Consider the following 20,105-nt stretch of genomic DNA (forward strand, 5'->3'; position numbering starts at 1 on the left):
TACAGCGATGGGGGGGCTCGGGCTGCGGGCGGGGGACGGGGTCCGCACTCGGCAGCCCCGGTTCTGACCTGCTCTGCCAGGCGGGCCTGACGCGAGGGATGGCGCCGGCCCGTCCCTTTCAGGGAAACCTGAATTTCTGCCGGATTAAGGCGGTTGTGTAACCGCAGCCCAGCTGACTCCATTGTTCCTCCGCACAATGTAGTTATCAGCGTGAAGTGAGCGCCGAGCACGGCGCTGCCGGGCAGGGCGGACGCGGGGCAGCGCTGCCCCGAGCGCCTCTCCCGCCGCGCAGCCCGGTGTGAGCGGGCGGGGCTCAGCATCCCGCCCCGCGGCACTTCACACCTGAGCCGCCGCTCCGCGGCCGCCGATGCACGCGTGCATTTAAGCGCCGGCGGTCAGGGGCTCGGGACCCTGTGGGCACACGGAGGGCCGGCGTGGGAGGACACGCGTGCGGGGCGGAGAGGGAAGGCCGGCCAGCGGCTGACGGCAGTGCGGGAGACGCGCGGGTGAGGGGCCGCGGCAGCCGCCGTCGGAGCCGGGTGAGTGAGCGAGGGGCCGCTCCCCTCCCCGGGGCGGGAGCCTGGCTGCCAAAGCACTCGGCGGGGAGGGGTGAAGGGCGAAGGGACGATGCCGTTTGCGCGAACCCATAAACCCGGCGGAGCCGTCTGCAGCGCAGGGCACGGGCTGTCCCCGGGCTGCGGAGACCGCACTCCCGGGCGGGACCGGACCGCGCCGAGCCGAGCCGCGCTCCGTTGCCGTGACAACCGAGCTGCTCGACGGCGGGCGGGCGGGAGGCGGCGCGGGGCATTGGCCGCCGTGCGGCACGTGGGGCGGGCGGGGGCCGGGCCGGGGGCGGGATGAGCGCGGCGCGGGCGCGCAGCGGGCCTGGCGGGCAGTGGCCGCGTTCCCCGCCGCTGGCGGCCGAGCGTGGCGGGTACCCCCGGCCGAGCTGCCCTGCCCTAGCTCGCTCTGCCCCGCTCTGCCCGCCGCCGGGCTGTGATGTGTGTGCCCCGCTCGGCGGGAGGCGGGGAGTGCCCGGCGGAGAGGAGGGGAGTTAGTCAGCGGCGAGGAGGAGGAGGCAGGGCCGGAGGCAGAGCCATGGAGAGCAGCGCTCGGCGGGCGGGGCGGGCCGTGTGACCGGGGCGCATCGCGGGGGCACGGCCCGGCAGCCCGGGCGGCAGCGGCGGGGCCGGGGATGGAGGTGCGGCGCAGCCCCCCGCCGCCAGCCGCCGGCCCGTGACGGGGCGGGGGCCGCGGCCCCGACGGGGCGGGCGGGGGGCCGCTCGCTGCCTTCCTCGGGGCAGGCGGGCGGGAGGGAGGGGACTCCGGCAGGGGCTGCCGTCGCCCGGGGCCCGCGGTGACTCAGAGCCGGCGCGGCCGGGGGTGAGCCGAGGTCTGTTGTTGTGGGATTTTTTCCCCGGCAGGTTATAAATAGCCCCGCGCGGCGCCGTGTCACGGAAGGACACCCTGGCCGGGCGCGGGCAGAGGCCGCCGGCGCGCAGCCTCCCCCGGCCGGCCGCCGCCAGCCCGCCCGCCCGCGGGCCCGGCCGCTGTATTGGCGGGGCCGCCTCCCGCCGGCCGTGCCCGCTCCCGCAGCGCCGCCGACACCGCTGGCTGGGGCAGCGACGGCCCGGCTCCGCGGGGACAGCGGCACAGCACCTCGGCCCTGCCAGACCTCGCTGAGGCAGCGGGGAAGATGAAGCCGGAACGAGGTAAACGGCTTATCAGTACATTTCTTTTTGTTTGTTTTGTCTCTAGGGTTAGAAGTAGCCCGGTGTTTTGTTCCGATGTTATCGCTCTATTTCCTTATCCCCTCCCCTGCCATTTTGGGGCTGGGAAAGAATCCAGGTACTCGGGCTCAACTCGGGAAATGCCAAGTGGCAGTGGGGTGCGGAAGGTGCCCCGCGAAGGGGGTTACCGCCCCGTGTCCTGCCTGCCCTTCGGCTTTCCATTGTCTTGGCTGGATGGAAGGGAGACAAACGCCGTAGCGAAGTGCTTCTGCTGTGGGAATGCTGCAGTCCGTGTGTCAGACACGGCCGGCTCCTTAGCACAGACCTGCAGTGCTGAGGCGAGAGTCGGTCAAAGGCAAATCGGGCATCGACAGACAAAGCCAGCAGCTGTACAGAAATGTCCAAATATAGCTGAAAAGCACCCTGAAAATAACCAAAACTTACATCTGTGGTGTTTTATAAACTGACAGTGCTTTTTTCCCCACTTATAATGGAGATATTTCATAACAAGCATGCTGAAATATAAATTTTTCACGATTATTTGGTTACATCTTATCGGATTACTGACATCTGGTTTTACAGAAAAATCAAGACGGCAGTCTACGTATATGTTTATAACACTTGAGCTCTTCTGCCGTATAGCAACAGCTGCTGATGCCCCTAGAGTTGGAAATATGTCATGACTTCTATTTTGATCCACTGGAGCAGTGATTATTGATTCGTGCTAGTTAAACCAAGACTATTTTTTGAAGAAAATCTTATGCGTGCTCATCGTAGTATTCCGAATGTTAATTAAAAACAATAATCCGTGTTTCTTAAAGTTTTGATGATTCTATTGATTACCTGGTTGCTTTCAGTTTATAAACATGTTCTATTTCTGTTATAATCACTTCGGTGTTTTGAGAAACACTTTTATGTAGCTCAGATATTCATGTATTTAATGCTAACACTTACATGACATACACCTCTTAATTAGGTTTGTTAATTGCATGTTTGCTAATAGCGACACTGCATAAATGACCATTCTTAGGTGGATTTCTTGTCTGTATATGCTGCAAGGATTATATGGTGTGATGATAGCACAGATAGTACAGAAGCAATCATAAGTTAATGGGGTTTAAGTACTATGGTTTTGAAATGGGCCTTTCTCGTTGCTTTCCTCCTTGTTTCTTAACTGCTTAAACCTTCACACCATCTACTGCAGCAAGGCTGGTTGTTTTTAGAATCTCTTTAGATTTTAATACCAGACCCTGAAGTTTGAAAACTATTTACTGTCAGGGTGAAATTATATTTCAAAACAGCCAGGTTAAACCCAAGTCAATATTTGCAGCTTTAAAATGTTCTGCTCTAGCAGTTCAACATCTACATGACATTTGTCTATTCCTTTCTTTAATTTTTAGGCAGACGGAATTAGAACATTGGAAACATTATCAGCTGCTGTGTGATAAGTGATCAGATGCCTTTTTTTAACCAATCTGGTGTAGAGGGAACCAAATTTGTACAGAAAGCAAGTTATTAGGTTGCTCGGGTGTTTTTTTTTTCTTTTTTTCCCCTAAGCTAGGAATTAATAAATTGAGATTCTTATCCACTGTAAAGTGTTTTCCACAAACTGGGCAAAATCCTTCAGAAGTTATGTCTTGGAATTCTTTTAAGATAGTTAACAAAAGTCTTGAAATAAACCATGGATCTTGCCAGACGTGGGAGAGTATCTCCAGCCATTTTAGTGGATCCCTCTAGCTTAACTGTGTGCTGATATAATAGAGCAATACCATGCACAAAGGGGGTTGTGAAAGTGCTGCCTAAATGCCACATGCGGCCCACAGAGGCTCTTAGGAGGCACGAATCATGCAAATGTTTTCATGTGCTGCTTTCTGCATAGCAGCTGTACCACAGGACACAAGCAGTCAAGTGTGCAGTCACCTGCTTCCAATCGTCGCAAATTAATCGCAAAGGGCGCAGGAGAAGCAGACCACTCAGCTTGCCACAGGCTTCACTTCTCTACAGAGCCTCAAAATCCTGAGAGGACTGTAAGTTCACACCCCGAGTAAAGCATAAAGAAGCAGACTTTAAACAGGCTTGCAATGCGTTGGCTTTTTTTTGGTCATTCTTACAAGTAATTCTATCAGAATCAATTTGGAGCAGAGGGATGCAGTTCTTGTTGTTAGAATTGAGCTCAGCACTTCACTGAAGATTGTAATGCCCAGGCACATTGGGAGAGGTATGGTTTAGACGTTGTAGTACTGCCAGTAAGGTTCTTGTTATCCCCAGCAAAGATGGGTGGTGCAGGAGAAGAAGGAAGAGATCTAAATGTGCAACTATTTTTGTCAGTGGAAAGTGTTATAGGATGTTTAAATTTAAGGAGGTGAGAGAGACAGGCAGAAATGAAGGAAGTAGGGGAATTTGGCCCTAAGGTACTTATCTCCCTCTGCAGGAAGGAAAGTTGGAAAATTGCAGATATGAACATGTAATATGTGAGAGCAGTATGGAGGAGACAGAATATGGAACTCTGCGTAGCAAACCTGCAGAGCAGTTTTATGAGTGAGGGAGAGCAGGAAGAGAGCTTTGAAAGTGCAGGTAAAAATGTGAATTTATTCCTTTGCCATGCAAAGGCACAGGGCATTCCCAGGATGTATCTCATGAGCATCACTCAGGATGCAGCCATCAGGTGGGGGTGAGTGTGGAGGGATGGTGTTTGCCCTAAGCACATTCCCAGAGCTATCTGTACTGGGTCTAGGGAATGCAGTAACACAAATACTGATGGCTGCTGCTCAGCTTTGCCTTCCCTGTGCTGCCATTCTGAAAGTGAAGTGTTGAAGCATCTTAAAATACAGCGGTCATGTTTCTCCAGCTGAGGCTTTGCTGGTGCCAGGGAGAAGAATGATTTATCTCCCTTTCTTCCATATGATGTTTTTGGAGTGATGTTTGAGTTTGGGGTTGGTTTTGGTTGGCTTGTTGTTTTTTTTTTTTTTTTTTTTTGTCTTTCTGCAGTAACAACATATCAGGTTACCTGGCTTTGATCCATGATACCATCACGATTTGGTTTCTGCAGTACAGCTGCCTAGTCAGCTGCTTCGTGCTGCATGTTTGGACTGCTGTTTCCTTTCTCAAGTACAGAGCTTTACTCTTGCTTCTATTGAACTTCGTTCTAATGACTTCTGGTCACTTCAGCAGTTTATTGAGTTTGGAAGACAGAACAAGACTTCGTAACAGAGTGCTTGCAAAGTCTTCCAGCTCAGCTTTGTTCATGAACTGTATAAACACACTGTTTCACCATCAGCGTTAATGAAAACATTGCATAATGTCAGGGTGATAGCTTGCTGCCAACCTCAGAAGGCTTGTTATGTACTCTTAGAGTACACTTGGTGCACAACTGGAAAAAATCTTGTGGTTTAGATGAATCTGCAGTATAGTCATATTTTACTGTGGAAATGTTACAAGACATCAAAAGTCTTACTATAGTCTAAATAGCTGAGAGTTATTGCTCCTTCCTCCTCCCTCCCCCTCATTGCATGAATGATCAGTTAAAGGAGGAAGACAGGCTTGTTTGTCTCTAAATGCATACTGGCTGGTTTTTATCACCTTATTCAAGTCTTTTCTTACTTTTTTATTGCCTTGCTTTGTTTATTCCTCTATGTGTGCTCTCTGTGTAGAGACTATTTTGTTTTCACTTACAAATTAAACAAAAAGCAGTCTTCTCCTACTTTCTGAAGCATTAATTCCCTCCTTGAGATTATCCTAATTTACAGAAATGACTTTCTGTCTACAAGAGAGGAACAAGCAGTCTGAAGATGGCTTTTTCTCTTCTCCTTCCTTCTTTGCAAGTCAAACTCGGATATGTGCCTCTGGGTCTGTTTATAGTAACTGGGTTATGGGACTTCTGCCACATTACTTGGTGTGTTGGTATGGAAAGGGCTAACTCTTGGTTCAGCAAAAGTCTGGTTACTGCCTCCTGTGGGAAACACAGCTGAGGCATTTCGGGATGTATCTGTGGGGAAAGCTGGAGGAGAGGTTAATGAACAGTTGGTGGAATTTAGATTCTTAGGAGGAAGGATGAGGAGGCATGGGACTGGGGGGAAGTGAGCTGAACCAGTGTGTTCAGTTTTGGAGTTGGTTGTTAAGTTAGGAGATGTGGGTAAGGCCCTTGTTTTTATAAGCATAAAATATGCCCTATATTACCTGGGGAAGATGTTTTGGAAAGCTTTTTAGCAAAGATGATGTGCTGCAGAGTATGCAGATTAGGAAGTGAAAATATATATTGTAACAGGATGAGTGTTGTTTTAGTGTCCTATATTGCACTGTGATACAGACACTTTAATTTTATACTATCTTCTCAGTGAAATGTCACAAAGCACTTAAACTTTTCCATGGCGGAATGATGTAGCCGGTAAACAAAGTAATAAACTGGAAATGAGCTGCTTCCTGCTCAGTGGAGTTGTCACTCCAGAAGCGTCTGGGCAATGCTTGGGGCTGGGTTGCCACAGGTAAGTGCAGGTTGGTGCTGATGAGCTGGAGGTGACGCTGTGCCTGCCCCAGGAAGCCGTGCGGGCCGACAGGCTCTGCCACGGGCACGTGCAGCGAGGTGCGTGTGCCTGGGGAGGCTGCTCCTCCTGCCTGGACTGCTTTCAAATAAAACCAGCTTATCCTCAAAAAAAACCCCCGAAAACTAAAACTGTTCAGGGTAAAAAACCCCACCAACCCAACCAAAGTGACAGGTACTGCACTCAGATTCCCTTTATAAAGCATGAAGCTGTCTAGCTCTAATCTTTGGGGAGAGCAGATCTGTCCTGATAACAGATAATATATAGATGCAGGGTATGAGTGAACAGGAACATAAGCCTTTTCTTTTTAATGGAGGGTGGAGTCTAGATGTTTTCAATACAGCTCTGTCCTGGCACGAGAAAAATGGCACTATAAACTCTTTTTGTTAAATTTCTACCTCAAAAATTTAACTTGGAAGAATTCTTGGCTTTTAGGTGCTTAACCTTTAAAAATGTTAGGCACCAAAAAAAAGTTAAGTGTATTAATTTGTAGAATGGAAAATCTCAGGTTTTAATTTGAAATGCCAGCTTATGTTACAGTTTTTTTACCTGTTCTGCAATTTGTATTTAGCTATTGACAGCAAGGCAAGTCTTCCCGTTGTAAAAGTATTTCTTGTGTTGGAAGGGTGCTTTTATCATTGTTCAGCAGTGAGAGTTCTTCATTGCATACCTTTATCTCAGAGAAAACCATCCTGGTAACAACTTTGCCATTTTCTTGTTGTTTGCTTGGTGTTGTCCATACTAGCTGCCTTTAGCTGCTGCTAAAACAGATGCTGCTGGAGTGGTATTTAGGTGGATATTTTAGGGATTGTGGATATGCCAAGCCCATAGTCTTGGAATATATAAACTGACCCTTCTGACCATATTCTTCACTTTCTGAAGTGAGAAACTTTGGCATGCCAGATCAGATCCCTGGGGTGAAACATATTAGGTTGGACTTCGTTGTTAAGGGCAGTGTTGAAACTATTATTGGATCTGAGGTCTGTCAGCTTCTAAATGTTTTTAAAAATAAGCTAACATTTATAAATACAGAATCTCATGAGAGACAAGAGTTCGCTGCCAACTGAAATTTTGCTTATTAAAATTAGAAGTCTTCTGTGAAAACAGAGTAACCGATGAGAACAAACCAGCTATATGACATTTGTTAAAAGAACTTGCTGTGTCTGCTTCACTGTTTATAAAATGTTTCTTTGTTATTTTGGCAAACTTCTACTAATAGCAACTGTTTACTGGTGAAGAAATAGCCATAGCCTTTTATCTTCTCAGCAACGAGTTTAGGGTAACAGTCCAGCTATTCTTTTAGTCCATAAGGTCTTACAGTTTGACTGTAAATACAGCTGTAATTACTCTCTCCGTTCCGATGTGATACTTGATAAACTATGTTTTTTAGATTTTTGAAAGTGTCTCACATCATTGTCTTTCATGGAGCTGATAAATTATTCAGCCTTTACAGGTAATTTAAATTTAACATTTAGACAGAAGCCAGTTTTTAAGTTAAAATTGTTTTAGAAGTGCAGGTACAGTTGCATGGTTATCTTTGTACTACCTAGTACTGAAACTCCATGTATAAGTAGGCAATTCAGGATAAATGCAAATACGGAAGAGTGCCTCTTGGACCTGGGTAGGCAGCTGGACTTTGGAAAACTTCCCTTTCAGTACCTATTCCTTTTTCTGCTGGTCTCATGCAGGGTGGCCTGACTACAGCTCCAAGCACGTGGCTGAAGCCATGTGAGTTACTCTTGCTCTTCAGTCAGAACTGTACTCAGATTGGAAGAGATATTTTTTTATAAAGGCTACTTGTAAATAGTATAATTGAGTTGTAAGTCATGAAAATTCTCCATCTTTGCTTAACAATCTAGAGTAACCTGACCAAGTCAAAACCAACTCACTTGCATTAATACATTTCCTTCCATGTCAAATGGGCCTGACTAGTTCTTTGGCTAGTGATTTTTCATGCTAGCTTTGAGGCCAAAGCTGGTTCAAGTTGCTGTCTGGGATGGTATTACATTACATTGACTCAAAATGCGAAGATGTAATAGGGTGGCATGAAGATGTTCTTGGGGATAATTTGGAGAGGAAGCTGTGGGTGAGGCAGCTGAACACACGGGGAGGGAAGCGCTCTGCAGACGTGAAATGCTAAGGACACTTTCATGTCTGCTGATTGTAAGAGTCCTTCTAATGAATAAAGGCAAACAAAATAGTCTCACTGAGAAATCTTCTGAACTACTTTGTTTCTCTAAGAGCAGTAAGGGGAGCTCTTCCCCCCCATACACATTTATTTTGGTTTGACCACTTTTCTTTACTTGGGCAGGCATGCAACCTCTCTCTGTCCAGGTATGTAGAACCCAGTAACCAGGGGGCAGTTAGGCTTCCCTCTTAGCAATGATCAATGCATTTCCCAAACCTGTTTGCTTTTACTACAGAAAAAACCAAGTTGGATTTTCTCCTGAGGCATAAAAATGGGAAAATATATCTGAAATAAGGACTCTCTGGTTGCACGTGAGCGATGTCATCTGCTTTACATTACACAAGTTAGTGATCTTTTTTCCATCAAGATCCATGGGAACCAGGTTGGTAAGTAAGCCCATTTTGGATAGTGAAGTACTTTAGGGAGTCTGTGAGCAGGTGACTGCTTGTGCTAGTTTAACCTCTTAATGGTGCTTGCTGTGGATGCAGGGCTTCCTTTTGCCCAGTGATGAGCCTTCAGGATTTCTAGGACATATTTCACACTTCTCTGTGCTGCAACAAATTAAGCTTCTTTCTCAGGATGCTGTGCAAGTATCATCTTGTTGTTTGGTGTAATGGGAGAGGGAAGAGCAAAAAGAGAGAGGACTTCAGTAGAATTGACGATGGCAGGTATTATCCCATACCCTCAGTGCAGTCAGCACCATGATGGGAGGTGGTAGAGTCATAGCTGGTTTCTTCTGAGGGACAAGGGAAGGAGAAGGAGAGGCGCAGGAAGAGCTGCTGCGGTCAGCAAGCTTTTTTTTCAGAGCAATGGGAAGCCCTTCTCCCCTGCCAGGTATTGTTCTCCTTGATTCCCTGCCAGGGCACCAGCCCAGCAACACAAGTGAAACAAACCATGGCTCAAACTCACACTTCCAGGCAGGTCAGCAAGTTTGGTGGAAGGCTTTGTTTGCATGGGGGGCAGAGAGGGGGTGTTAGAGCAGTATCTGAGTAAATGTCTGTGATGGCTACTTGACATAACTTCTGTGTTAGCAGAGAGTAAAGTTTTGGTGTGCTGAGCTGATGCTTTTTTTAATGTTCAGTTTTCTGTAAAGTCACAAGTACTGGTGCATTTCCTTTGTGTGTTAGATCTGAATCTTTAAAACTCCTGAATCTTCAAGACTTCTATTTGCTACTTTTTTATTTTTAAAATTTTGATTAAGTAGGTGAATTTGAGAGTAGGGGAGAAGGCAATAGTTGCATCAAGAAGGGAAGAACTTCAGTAAATATTACAGTGATGTGGAATAAAAGAGGAGGAGTATCCTATCAATAGGAACTGAATAGGGACAAAATAGTGAGGATCAGCATGGACTGGGAGCACACAGTTAGGTCAAAGGGATTGATACCAACGCTCATATGCTGCTCAAAGGTAAACCCTTTCTTCCCTGCCGTAAATTTCTTTAAAATTGAACTTCAAGTATATTTTCTGTGCAAGTTTACCCACTTCAGTTGCCTTTTAGTGAAAAGTATGACTTTGCTTTGTTTTAATTTGAGGGGGAAGCAGCTTCTTCCTTTTGAAGCACATGCTATTTGAATCGCCAGAGGAATTTCGTTTACCGCGGGGAAACCATGAGGAACAGAGTATCTGGAGAGCTGGACCTGGAGGAGGGCCGCAGTGCCGGCTGCTGCGATGGCTGTGCCAGCAGCAGTGCTCGCAGCGCGACTGCCTGCGCCGCGCTAACGCACGCAGGGCGTGGAGGAGCGCTCTGAGGAGTCTGCTGTTAGAAAGTGGAGGAGCAAAACCAAGCAGCTAGGTCACGGAGGTGAAACGGGGAGTAGTTGGTAATACTGGACATGTCTGAAGACAAAGATCAGTGTAAAGCTGCTGGGATGCACACCTGCCTCGTCTTGCATCAAGCGGTTGGGTTCGCTAAGCTGAGGCCAGCCGGGACTGGCTGTTGCTGTAGTGCCTTTGGATGTTTCCTGCTAGAGCCTCGCTGAATCAACGACTTTCTATGAGAAAGTATTTTGGATCCACTGGAGAAAAAACTGGTGGTGCTTGATGTGCATTGTATGTTCTTTCATCCCATCCTCACGTTGAGAAGATGTAATGGCCTTTTGTTAATGTTTTGGGACGCTTTTTGCAAGCTGGCGGAATTTGTTCTTGTTTAAGTTTCTAGTATGAAATTTTGAGCAGCTTTATGTTACACACTGATTTTTACTTTATTTGTTTTTAATTTCTGGTTTTTTGATTTAAAAATCATAGTGGGACTTAGCATCTGATCCTTGTGGGACTGTTAGCATCTGATGCTTTCAGCTTCTCTAGGTGTGCTGTGGACTGTATGTAGAGTTTCTCACTCAAGAAATTTGAGTTTGAACATCAGTAAAAGGAAAACTGTAGGAAGAGTGTGAGTGGTATATCTAACCATCTCTTTAACATGCATTGCAAGCATCAAGAACTGACCTCAGCTTTGTTTTGAGGAATTGAGCATCTGTACTGGGAGAAGGGGAATAAGGCTGTATACATGACAGTACTTGGTGGTTTTATGTTCTGCAAATTAATAACTCAATCAAAAATGTTTGTTTCAAGGCAGGGATGTGTTAGTAGAAGTGTATTTTTAGCTTGTCTCCACGACTAGGCTGTGTAAACATAAGGTGCTGTGGAGTCACTTAGGCTTTGTTCCTTAGGGGTCACATGCACACCTTGCTTTTGTTGCACAAGGCGGGGCTGGAATCTAAACTAGAGTGTTTTTCTGAACTGGCTCATTACTAGACATCCTGTGCTTTGGCATGGCCCTTCAAAGGTTGAAGTTGAGTGTTTTTTATAATGTATGGATGATGCCAATTATGTCTATTGGCAAGTGCCTCTGAATTGCTGTGTAATTCACTTGATATTGAGATGAACCACACTTGGCTCTGATTTCCTGCTTTATGAAATGTGTAGGACTGCTTACTCCCAAAGCGTTGGGATAAAATCCATTGTTATGAAGACCTCATCTTTTTTTATTTTTAGAAGTGTTATCCTATTTGTGGCAGAAGGTGGGTAAAATACAGTCTGGTTATCTTGATTATTGCTTGTCGTTTTGCACCAATGAATGAGTAGCATGCTTCAAAGGAGGTTCTGTTTTGGTAGAATTTCTAATATTGCAGTTTCTAAATTCTAAGTTCAGCATTTTATTAGGCCGAATGCATTCATTTCTGGGGTGTTTGTCCACAAACAGGCACAGAGCTCAGCTCTGTGTACCTACAGCTGGTTTAGGACTGTAAGCTTAAAAGCTGTCCAGCTCAACATGCTGTCCTACTTTACTGTTTGAAGAATACCTGGTGGGGAAAGGATCTTTGCAGTTGCACTGCAGTAGCCCAATGTGGGGAGACTGTTCAGGAGCAGGATGGTGGGTAGGAATGCCTGTCATCTAGAGACAGCTGCTCATCACTAAAGCACTGTTAGTTGCCCTGTACCAACAGCTGGTGGCTCCTGAACGCTGTCTCTGGTGGCCCCGGCGGGAATTGACTCGGGTGTTGTTGCTCCTGCCTCTTGTTCGCAAAACTTTTAAACATACTGTGCTTACTAGTGTGATAAATATTCCTCTTATCCCTCCCATTCCTCCTGCAGGTACTGAATAACTGCTTCATAGAAAATCATCTGAGTACTCTTCTCAAATGCCAGGTAGTTGCTTGATTAAGAAAACCTGAAATTGCTTTTTCAGACAACTGTGTAAACTATGGTGTTTTTGTAGAAGTAAATGTTCCGTGAAGGAAAAATACTTGGAAAGCAAATAGATGAAATAAAGAGGAACCTTGAATGTCAGTGACTAATGAAATGGTATGTTTTGCATCTAACTGTATGTAAGGTAATATCTCTATCTGACATCTTTAAATGAGCCAACTACTAAAAGGTATCTGACCTTCCTCGGATAAAATGTCTACTTAAAAATCTTGTATAGACTGTGTTTTCTTGCAACTACAGCTAAATGATACTGGTATATGAAATGTGAGTGGGGAAAAGTCATTCTGTGAAGTGGCCTGTTTTCCATGCTCTTGAATGGGTTAGTGAGTGGTACTGGATTTTGAATGTGGTTGTGTAGTCTAGTTTGATCCGGACTATTCATAGTTTCATGGCATCTAATTACAGAACAAGGGTTTTAGTCTTGTTTTGTGATGCGGTTAAGCTGAGGTAAGATAGGGTTTTTTGCACTGATTATGTTAATAGTGGCTGTCATCTGACTTTAATACTCGTAAATACGTCAGAACTGGATGAAATTGTTTAATGTAGCCAGTACATTGTTTAGACTACACCTAGAGTAGTACATGCTGTTTTGAGACTGCTCTCTTGAAACAACCTCATAAATTAGTCCTCAGGAGTGCCCATTAAAAATACTGAAGTAAGAACTACGGTAGTGCAAGGAGAGCTGGTGCTGGGATCCTCCTCCCGCCGTGTGCTCCAGGAGGCTCAGAGGGCTGAGACAGCCGAGCCACTCCCGAGTGGGCTGAGCAGTGGAAAAAGTGCAGTGGGAAGTTAGCTGGTGCTGGCTGGCAGGAGGACGGGCTGGCGGCTTTCCCCACTCCAGATGTAATTACTCGTCGCCTCATCCTCTGCAGCTCGGGCTGACCCTTGAGAGCGGCGCTGTGCGGGAACGTTCACAGACTCCCGGCAGCGGCTCTCAGCCGGAGCGCTCCGCTGGCGCGGGGAGCGCAGCGCCGGCGTGCGCGGAGCAGGGGGAGCGGCTCGGGCCGCCGCCGGGCCCCGCCGTCCCTTGCCATCCCCTCCGAGAGGGCCCCGCTCGGGGCAGGGCGCTCCCGGCACCGCCGCCCTCCCACGCGTGTCGGCGGTGCCGCCGCAGCCCGGCCCCGGTAACGCCGGTGCCGGTTCGGGAGCGTCGCCCCGGTGCCGGTGGTTCGTGCTGCCGCGGGCCGCCCGCGCCCCCGCCCCGCTCACCTGGGCCGGGCCGGGCCGTGCCGTGCCGAGGGGGCCGGCGCTCGCCCGGCGGGGCCAATCGGCGCCCGGCCCTGTTGCTATGCGCGCCCCTACTCTGCCTCCTTTGTGGAGGATGCCGTGGGCACCCGCCCGCCCGCGCCGGCGCTGCGGGGCTCGCTGCGGGGCTCGCTGCGGGAGCGCCGCGCCGCGCGGACAAGGTGTGTACGGCAGCGAGCCCCGGGCCGGGCCGGGCCGCTCGGGGAGGGGGCCGGGCGGAGCGGCGGGGGGAGGCGGCGGCGCCGGCCCGCGCTGGCTTCCCGGGCGTGAAGCAGGTTCAAGCCGTGTGGCTCAGAGCGATCGGCCGTTGTTGGTGGTGTTTGCCTGGGAAAGGTGATTTGAAGTCCACCTACAGTGAAGTGTGCCCAAGTTTGCCTCTCCGGTTGAGTCTGTAAACAGTTCCTTTAGAAACCCAAACCAGACATTCTTCCTTTCCTTCCGTATACTGAGCCTATGAAAGGCTGAATTTCTGTGAGTTGGGGGTTGGCTCTTTTTTTCTTCTTTTTCCTTTTTTAACCTTCCCTTAGAGGAAAGTAATGGACAGCCTAAAAATTAACTCGGTTAATTCATTAGGTTGTTAGGGCAAGAGTATTAAATGTCCTGGAACAGGAGGGGAGGATTTTTAAGCCTTAAAAGTGAGACGGGTAGTGAAGTGTCAGATGTGCTAACAGTTGTAGTTAGTGTAGCCATATGTAACTGTTTGACTCTTCATTGTTGTGAGAAAAAAAAACAACCTCTTCCTCCTCCCAAAAACACCCTGAAGCTTAACTGAGTTTCTTCTGTGCCTTGTTATGTAGGTCAAGTTTCTCTCTCCTCTTTTTTTTTTTTTTTTCTCCAGCAGGAGGAAACTATTACAGTATTTTGATTTCTGCTAGAAACAATGCATGAAACATTATCAGCCCTTTGCCACTACTTGTTTGTCTTGGGGCAAATGAAGCTGATGCAAATATGTCAGCTTTGGGGGCAATAAAAATAGGTATTTTTAGTTAGCATCTTACTGGTTGCTCAACTGTATGGTATAAAAAGCTAATTAAATAGCAGACTGAACTCAATGCAGAACTGAGGATTAGCCATTGCTTTTTGTGCAAACTTATCTAAAAATGTGACTGTTGCTCTGACCAAGTACTTGCATATATATATATTTATATATATATTTATCCTGTGTCTAGAGCTTGTTGATATTCCTCTGAAAAGTACAAGAGCTCTAGTTTAAGTGAGCTTGCTGACATTGGATGCCCACTTCCTGACACGGGAGCAGGAATGATTCCACTAGTGTACTCTTGTGTTTTGTGTGGCAATATCGGCTTTGAATCACTGAAGCATTGCTTTGTACAGTAGTAAGGAATTTTTGAGAGGACAAAGTGAAATCTCATAATTGCATATATTAAATTTTAAATATGTGAGTCTGCCATTTTGCTATGTGGAAAATTACCACATATTAGGGGAGAGGGAGGCAAACTAGATTCTTGGATGAAATTCTGTTAAGCCTTTCAGTTTTGACCCTATTTAATGTTTTATTCTTTGGAGTACCAGAAGACTATTACAGCTTAATAACATGACTTACAGTGTGGAAACTTGTAAATAGCTGAATTGTGCTGTGTGACACAGTTCAATTCTAAAACTATCAAAAATGTTCTTTTGTTTTATGCATTCAAAATTCCATAGTAGGCTCTGGTGTCCATTTTAAAGTGTGCAGTCTTTTACAGAGCTTGAGAGTTGTAATGTCCTCATTTATCCTCCCAAATAAAATTTTAAAACAATTTTATGGGCCTGGCCACTCTCCCAGGAATTTTTCAAATGGGAAGCATATATTGTCTCTTTTGTAACTTTTTTACTTTTGCAGGTTACTGTTTAACCACTTAGGGGCAGGCGTTGTAGGTGAAGGTTAATAGCATTGGAAAAATGACCTGAGGAGCTTCATGCTGCTCCACCATCATCAATTTCATCTCTCAGAGCTCCTTGCATTTCTGAGGAAGAAGTACAGTCTCTGCCTTTGGTCTGCTAGCCTTATGCCTCTCCTTCCACCCCACCCTCTCAATAATTTGGACTGCAAATACTGAAACAAACCTGCTGGAGGTAGCCTTACTAGCTAGGAGGAGGATTTTGGGTGGTCAAACATGTTCTGACAAAGTTCCACAAGATAAATTACCCACCACTTAGATGACAATGAATGGTTTGTAACATCAAAGTTTTGGGAGATCAAGTAGCACAAAGAGAAGATGAATACAAAAAGAAACTGCCGTAGAAGAGGTCAGATGTTATGAAAATAGTTTGCTCTGGGCTTTTTGTTTTGTCTTTTTCTGTATTTCAGATAAAATAATGGAATTCTTAATCTACATTCCTCACCTGAGGACACTTCCTAACAAGTCCTGTGCTTTTTTTCCCTGTGTGCTTTTTAAATTACCCTGATAGCTAGTTCTGTTCTAGCAGCAGGGCTGCAGAAGCTCTCAGCTTGTAGGTATGATTTCTAACTGACATGATGTTGTAATAAAGCTTTAGGAATATCAGCTCCTGCTTAACCTGCATACTATAATGTTTAATGTCTTGTCCATTAAAATAAAAGTATTGAATTCTTGAGTGTTGCTATCTCTTCTCCTTGTGAATGCTCTTTAAAAGCTTTATTATTATCCGTGCATTTGCACTCTTGGGTTTGTTTCTCATTTTCTTGTTTTTCAGTTATTTTGGGGGAAAAAAGAATTGCAGCTCAGTGGCATTAGTAGGTGCCTTGCATGTAGGCAGAAAATGTGCTTAACAGTTCTTCCCCATGACTGTATTTATCTTCAGCTTAGTTATGCCATCAGTGTTCATGTACTTGTTGGAGCTGAACCAAGCCTCTCGAGTTGATATGGTCTGATAGTCAGAAAGCTGCCCTGGATGTGTTTCTCCAAGCCTTCACCTGTGAAGTCAGGTATTTGTAATGGAGAATTTTCCTGAACATGCTGAAAAGAAAACCTTTTCAGGCACTTCTAGACTGTTCAGTTGCATCATTCTCTTTGGAACCAGAAGTAATGACACTGGGTTCTAGTTCTGGGTCTCTAAACCATAGCATTATGTCAGATCCATCCTATGCAGGTGTGGTTGTATCTACCAAGTCTCTGGTCTTTGTAGTCTGAGAAGGTGTCTTAGCCTGTGCTGAGCCATGTCCTGCTGCACTGAAATTGCTGGTGCAAGTAACAGGCTGCTGCTCTGCTTGTCATCATGAAAGAACGACCAGCCTGGAAAATACTGTCTTGTTCTTGGGATGTGTGAATATGAATTAGTCTTCTGATGCCCTGCAACTCTCTTTCCATATTCCACATAAGTATTTTTCAAATTTTTCTTCCACTTTATAATTTTGGAGGATCTGAGTTTTGCTGGCTGTACCTGTGAACAGAGTGCTCTTAGCATACGTTAGGGTGTTAAATGACCGAAACAAGGACTTCCTGCTTTCTGCTGAAGGCCTCTTCCTTGCTCCTAATAGTACAGGGTTTTGGTTTTTTGTTTTTTTTTCTTTGTGAAGTAGTTTTAGGAACAGTAAAAGAAACAGATACATTGTTCCCTTTTGTCACTGTACAGCCTCCCACTTCATTCTGAGGGTATGACGAGTGAGGAGCAACAAGACTGGCCTGCTTTCCTAGGATAAGATTCAGAAAGAGTCAGTATTTTTCTTTAGGTCATCCAGATTTAAATGAAGGTAGTGGAGTCAAGATAAGGTAAAATGCTTTTAACTCCAAATTTTAAGCTTGGAAGTGTGTAACTAAGTTTTTGTTTTCTTCATGTATGCAGCAAGTAGAGAAATACGTTTCAGATTCTCTCAGAGGATAAAAAGCAGTATTTACTTGTTAGCAACACATAGTTGAATCGATGCTATTCATCCTCTGAAATAAAATTACAAAACTTTTCTTTTGCAATATCAAGAAGGTGGGATAAAGAAGATCGAGGGATGCTGTGGAACTTGGGGAAGATAATGTATAGATAATGTATACTTAAATGGGAGGGATAGAGCGTGTCTTGGACTTCAGCCACATCATCTACTGTCTCATGAAATTCTTTTCAAATTGATGTCTAACAATAAAGCTGCTGCTTCTAGAGGTTGGTGTCTGCATAAGTGTTTGCTTTTTCCTTGGTGAGAAAGGAGAACTTTGGCCAAGTTGAAGTAATGGTGGTCATCCTACCTGAAAGATAACTGAGCCCTCAGATGAATTTCCACATTAATTAGGAGATTTTCAAAAGGGCTGAAGGTGGGGAGACTTAAATAGCAAGCACCAGTGCTAACAAGCAAGACTGTTGTTAAACAGTTAATAACAGATGGCTGAACTTCTGATGCAAATGATGAGACAGAACAAGAGAAGTTCTCTGCATCCTGACCCAGCGACTCCTCACTACTGCCATGGCAACTAACACTTTTTACTCTCCAGTTTTAGCAAAGTTTATGAAACTGAAGATAACTTGTTGGTTTTATGACTTTAAAATAAATTTTAAAAGGCAAAGCAAACCAGCTGGAGAAGGAGAAAAAGTAAACTAAGAGAAAGTGGATATGAATTCCTAGAGGCCTTGAATATTCTAGTTCCTATAACATCTTTCTAAAAGATGTCTGAAGTACTGTATACTTTAAAATGCCTGGCAGTTAAAACATTAGTTTAAATGCAAAAGTTTATAATGTGAGCAGATCTCTCTGAATCCTTTTCATTTAACTTCACATGAAAATTGCCTCATGCACCTTGAATAGCATTGCAAAGGGGAAAGGGAGCAGGAGGTTGGAAGCTCTGTGCCTTTGACCTGGGCATGGTACAGGTGAGGAGGAGCCTGTAGTCCGTGGGGTGGATGTGACTCCTCATCTGACTCGCACGTGCAGCTGAGGTGCTGGCCTTGGGCTGTGTGAGCAGAATGCTGGAAGCACCCCAAGTGCTCTCTTACTTTTATAGCAAGGTTACTCTATGGGTCCTGTACCTACTGTAGTTAAATTCAAACCAGAAGTGTCAATATCTCTTTTTAGGCCAGGACATCTGAAGGATTGTTGTAGACTATAAACTTCATGGCACTGAAAGTACTGGAGGCTGGGGTTTGATTTGGGAAGTCATGAACAAGACCTGTATATATAACTGAATCCAGGTCACTTCTCATAAAGTATAAACAACTTGTTATAAGTCTGTTTTGTCAGTGCTGTTTAGAACTTGCAGTTTCCTCAGCTCTTGCTGTGTTTGTGAGGTACATCCATGCTTGTAGGTCTTGCACTGCAGCAGTGGCTTCTTTAGAGTGAAGGGAATACTTCACCTAGTTGTGTGCCAAGCCTCTATATTCTCATGCTGTGTTTCCTGACTGTTTAGTATTGCTGTGTTAGATGGATCAAGGACTTCTTCATCCTCCAGGTGTGTAACTCAGTCATAAGAGGACTTAAAGAGAAGGCAAGCAAATTCATGGGGTTATTGCCTGAAGATTATTATTTGTTATCTGTGATACAAATTAAGTCACACTTGGGTATTGTGATTTTCTGGGTATTATACAAGCATGGAACAAAAGACTATCCTCACCTCAGACCTTATGCAAGTATCAAATGCTAAATCAATGGCTTCCAACAGAGGGCTGTGAGGAAACAAAGGGATAATACTGATGGAGGCAGATAAACTGTGCTCCCACAGGCTAACAAGCCTTTATCACCGTAATGGAGAAGCTGCAAAGCAGAGTCATTTTAATCAAGTGTAGGACAACACAGGGCAGGGGAAATAGGGACTAGTGATTAAAGTAATCAGAGGCCAGTTTACTGCAGTAGTGAGTGGGTGACAGCAGGAACGGTGGTAAGCCATGGAGGATCTTGACAGCAAAAGCAAAAAAAGAGTAATTTTCTTGTTATGAAAGATGATGATTTAAGAGACAAAAAACCCAGGAAAACATGGTTTCCTGTCAGGCACCAACCAGATGTACCTTACAAGGCTGGATGGTGGTGAGGCACAAGCTTGTCTGTGCCTTTCTCACACAAATTCCGTGAGAAATCCTGCAGGCACTGCTGACTCTTCCCTGGGCAGGCAGATAAGGCACTGCCATCTGGTAGCTGAGGCCGGGTGGCATTCACGTGGGCTGTGCCCGGACCAGAGGTCCCCGCTGGCAGGGCGTGCTTCCAGCTTCATCACAGCTTGCACTGTGAAGGATTTATCTCCGAGAAAAATCTTTGGATTTCAGACAAGCATTTTTCCATACTCAAGAGGAAAACCAGCTCATGCTAAAAGCAGTTCTCTAAATACTGTTTCCTAGGGATTCAGCCCAGCAAGAAGGGTGTAGTAAACCTAGTTTGCATGTTTTTCTGGGGATAAAGAGGGCAGGTTGCTTGTCTGGATTCCCATGCCAGATTCTGATCCTTTCAAGATCAGCCACTAATTCAGATGGTAAGAATAAAATGTTCTGTGCTAAAAAATCTCTCAGATGTGTTTTTTATTAGTTCGTGAAGATAAGTGATTGCAAAAAACCAGCTGTTTACAGTAATAGCCAATGCAATCAGATATTTCTAAATGGAAACTTAAAGTCTTTTTGACTGTACTCCTCTGTGCTATTTTGTTATCTCTTAGAAAAAATCCTCTTCCTCCAACAAAATTATGCATTGTTGTCTCTTGATAATAATAAAATTTATTTTCTTTATTGATTTCTAGTAGAAAATCTCTGTATAATGTTTTTGCTAATGGGAGGGTTGACAAAATAAGTTATGGGTATCAGGCACTTGGGTTCTGG

At 45.6% G+C, this 20,105-nt stretch overlaps 1 protein-coding gene across 1 annotated transcript in view; it reads left to right on the forward strand.

Moving 5' to 3' along the window:
- Positions 1-1,336: 1,336 nt before the first annotated feature.
- Positions 1,337-20,105, forward strand: part of ATOSA (atos homolog A) — a 46,831-nt gene continuing 28,062 nt past the window's right edge. The window contains exon 1 of the mRNA XM_069025830.1: positions 1,337-1,712. Coding sequence (XP_068881931.1) covers positions 1,697-1,712 — 16 coding nt within the window. The 5' untranslated portion in view covers positions 1,337-1,696. The remainder of the gene's footprint in view (positions 1,713-20,105) is intronic.

The sequence above is a fragment of the Aphelocoma coerulescens genome, chromosome 10 (assembly GCF_041296385.1).
Source record: "Aphelocoma coerulescens isolate FSJ_1873_10779 chromosome 10, UR_Acoe_1.0, whole genome shotgun sequence".
NCBI classification, from domain to species: Eukaryota; Metazoa; Chordata; class Aves; order Passeriformes; family Corvidae; genus Aphelocoma; species Aphelocoma coerulescens.